The sequence below is a fragment of the Lathyrus oleraceus genome, chromosome 5 (genome assembly GCF_024323335.1).
Source record: "Lathyrus oleraceus cultivar Zhongwan6 chromosome 5, CAAS_Psat_ZW6_1.0, whole genome shotgun sequence".
Taxonomy (NCBI): domain Eukaryota; kingdom Viridiplantae; phylum Streptophyta; class Magnoliopsida; order Fabales; family Fabaceae; genus Lathyrus; species Lathyrus oleraceus.
This window is the reverse complement of record NC_066583.1, coordinates 367,170,336-367,172,652: the sequence shown is the minus strand read 5'-3', so window position 1 is coordinate 367,172,652 and position 2,317 is coordinate 367,170,336. Positions and strand designations below refer to the sequence as shown.

The following is a 2,317-nucleotide window of genomic DNA, read 5'->3' as shown; positions in this document are numbered from 1 at the left end:
TTCACACTTATGAAAGCGCTTTTAAGGTAAAAGCGCTCTTATAGGTCTCATGGGTTTCACACTTATGAAAGCGCTTTTAAGGTAAAAGCGCTCTTATAGGTCTCATGGGTTTCAGACTTATGAAAGCGCTTTTAAGGTAAAAGCGCTCTTATAGGTCTCGGTCTCACATCTATGAAAGCGCTTTCATGGTAAAAGCGCTCTCATAGGTCATGGTAAAAAATATGTACCAAAAATTACCAAATATTCTATAAAATAAAAAAATAATTTTAAAATATTAATATGGTATAATAAAATATTATAATTTTATTGATGATATTCTATTATATGATAATATAAAACTAATTTAATTTAATCGACATTATCTTTAATCTCTAATTAAATTATCTTACATGATTAAATTTATTATTATAAAAAACAAATAGGAATACTTTTTACTCCTTGTTGAAGTTTTGAAACACAGCTCAACTTTCATTTCCCTATCCGCTACCTCGTCGTTCACTTCAACATGGCGGTTTCACCTTACGTCGCCGTTTCAACCCCTCGTGTTTGTTCTCCACCTAGGTCAAAATCTCCCTCTTCTATCCCTTCCTGTAAATTATTCAATTCAATTTCAACTAATTCTCACCGTGTTTTCGCTTTTTCCATTGCAGTGTTTCCACTAAAATCTACTCTGGATTGAAACTCCAATCTTCACGTGCGCCCATTTCTTTCTTTTTCTTATTCAATTTTCACCCCTTTCTTTCATTTTTCGCTCACTATTTTCAATTGCAGGTTCTTTTGGAGCGTCTTCCGTTTCATCTAGCGTAAATGCTCAGTTTTTCGGTAAAGTTAACAAAGTTCTCAGTTTCCGGTAATTCTCAGATACCCTAAATCTGAAAACACTGTTTTTACGCCAAAATACACTAGAAGGGTTTTTACAAAAGTTATATTTCATTGTATAAAAAGATTGATGCAAACGGTGTCAAATTTTTCATGTTTTCAGGTATGCTAACCAGAAGCCAGTTAGGGCACAATTTCTAATGATGCCCATTGGAACTCCTAGAGTACGCTATAAAACACCTGGTGAAGATTCTTGGCAATGGATTGATTTATGGAATGCCCTTGTAAGTTGTTATATCTGAATATATTTATCATTAGGCAATAGTCATAGACTATGAAACATGGACACCGAAAATACGTCACCAACACTACACTCAAGCCATGTTGACACAAGTAATAACTTGAAAAATCGGTTTCTGACATGGACACGGACACGGACACAAACACATTTTTTCAAAGATAATAGACTACCTATCTAAGTGATATTGGTTTACTTTGTCATACAGTCATGGATCTCATATAAACATCGAATTCTTTTTCATTAAGTTAATTTCTAAAAAGAACTTGTGCATTATTTGATGCAGTATCGAGAACGTGTTGTCTTCATTGCACAAGAGATAAATGAAGAATTTAGTAATCAAATATTGGCAACTTTGCTGTATCTTGACAGTATAGATAACACCAGGTTTCTCTATTTGTACATTAATGGTCCTGGTGGGGAGGTAAGTAATGATTCTAGTGTTAGGAGATCAATAATTACATCCTTTTGTTTCTTTCTTCATGTTCCTTTTGACTATCAGGTATTTAACTTGCTTAAAATTTCATCATTTGCAGCTTACACCATGCTTGGCTCTCTATGATACCATGCAGAGCTTGGAGACTCCTATAGCCACTCATTGTGTGGGCCAAGCTTATAATATGGCATCATTTCTTCTTGCAGCTGGACAAAAGGTGTTGTATTATCCTACTGTCTTTTAGAAGTTTAGCTTGTCATAGTACGGTGATTTATGGTTAGAGATTTTGCGTTCTTAATATAATTAAAGATTATCTTTGTTAAGGAGTTGTATAGTTAGAGATTTACTTTCTTAATATAATTAGAGATGACATGTTGAATGGACTTGGTACTTACCTACAGAAGTAATCTTTTTGTACTATACACAAATAAAAGTGCAGGTACTTTAATTTTCACAATTTTGCTTATAATAGTGATGCTACTTGATAAGAAAAGATAACTATACATTCTTATTTATTTTTCTATGTAGTGTCCTCTACAGCGCAACGGTATCGATTGCGGATACTTTGTAATGAGGGAAATCATTAATATGAATCAAATAGAGATTCCAATCACGGTATGGATTTATAACTTAGGATTTGTTTTAATATTTATCGAATATTTCATATTATTTATTACTTTTAACTAAATCATGCATATTATGTTTTGTTATGTAGTACTTTGATGAATACAAGTGTGCTCATTACACGAGACTGCAGTTGGAAC

At 33.0% G+C, this 2,317-nt stretch overlaps 1 protein-coding gene across 1 annotated transcript; it reads left to right on the top strand.

Moving 5' to 3' along the window:
* Positions 1-473: 473 nt before the first annotated feature.
* LOC127084761 (ATP-dependent Clp protease proteolytic subunit-related protein 2, chloroplastic) lies at positions 474-1,812 on the top strand. Its single transcript, XM_051025265.1, has 6 exons — positions 474-561; positions 651-694; positions 772-850; positions 983-1,103; positions 1,404-1,541; positions 1,654-1,812. The coding sequence occupies exons 1-6, from the start codon at positions 506-508 to the stop codon at positions 1,795-1,797; spliced, it is 582 nt and encodes a 193-aa protein (XP_050881222.1). The 5' UTR covers positions 474-505; the 3' UTR covers positions 1,798-1,812.
* The last annotated feature ends 505 nt before the right edge of the window (positions 1,813-2,317 follow it).

What these genes read in the sequence shown, in the direction of transcription:
- LOC127084761 (XM_051025265.1), top strand. Translation starts at nt 506, where the DNA reads ATGGCGGTTTCACCTTACGTCGCCGTTTCAACCCCTCGTGTTTGTTCT. An exon ending in CGTGTTTGTTCTCCACCTAG is followed by an intron (nt 562 to 650) that starts GTCAAAATCTCC and finishes TTTCCATTGCAG; the next exon opens with TGTTTCCACTAAAATCTACT. An exon ending in TTGATTTATGGAATGCCCTT is followed by an intron (nt 1,104 to 1,403) that starts GTAAGTTGTTAT and finishes TATTTGATGCAG; the next exon opens with TATCGAGAACGTGTTGTCTT.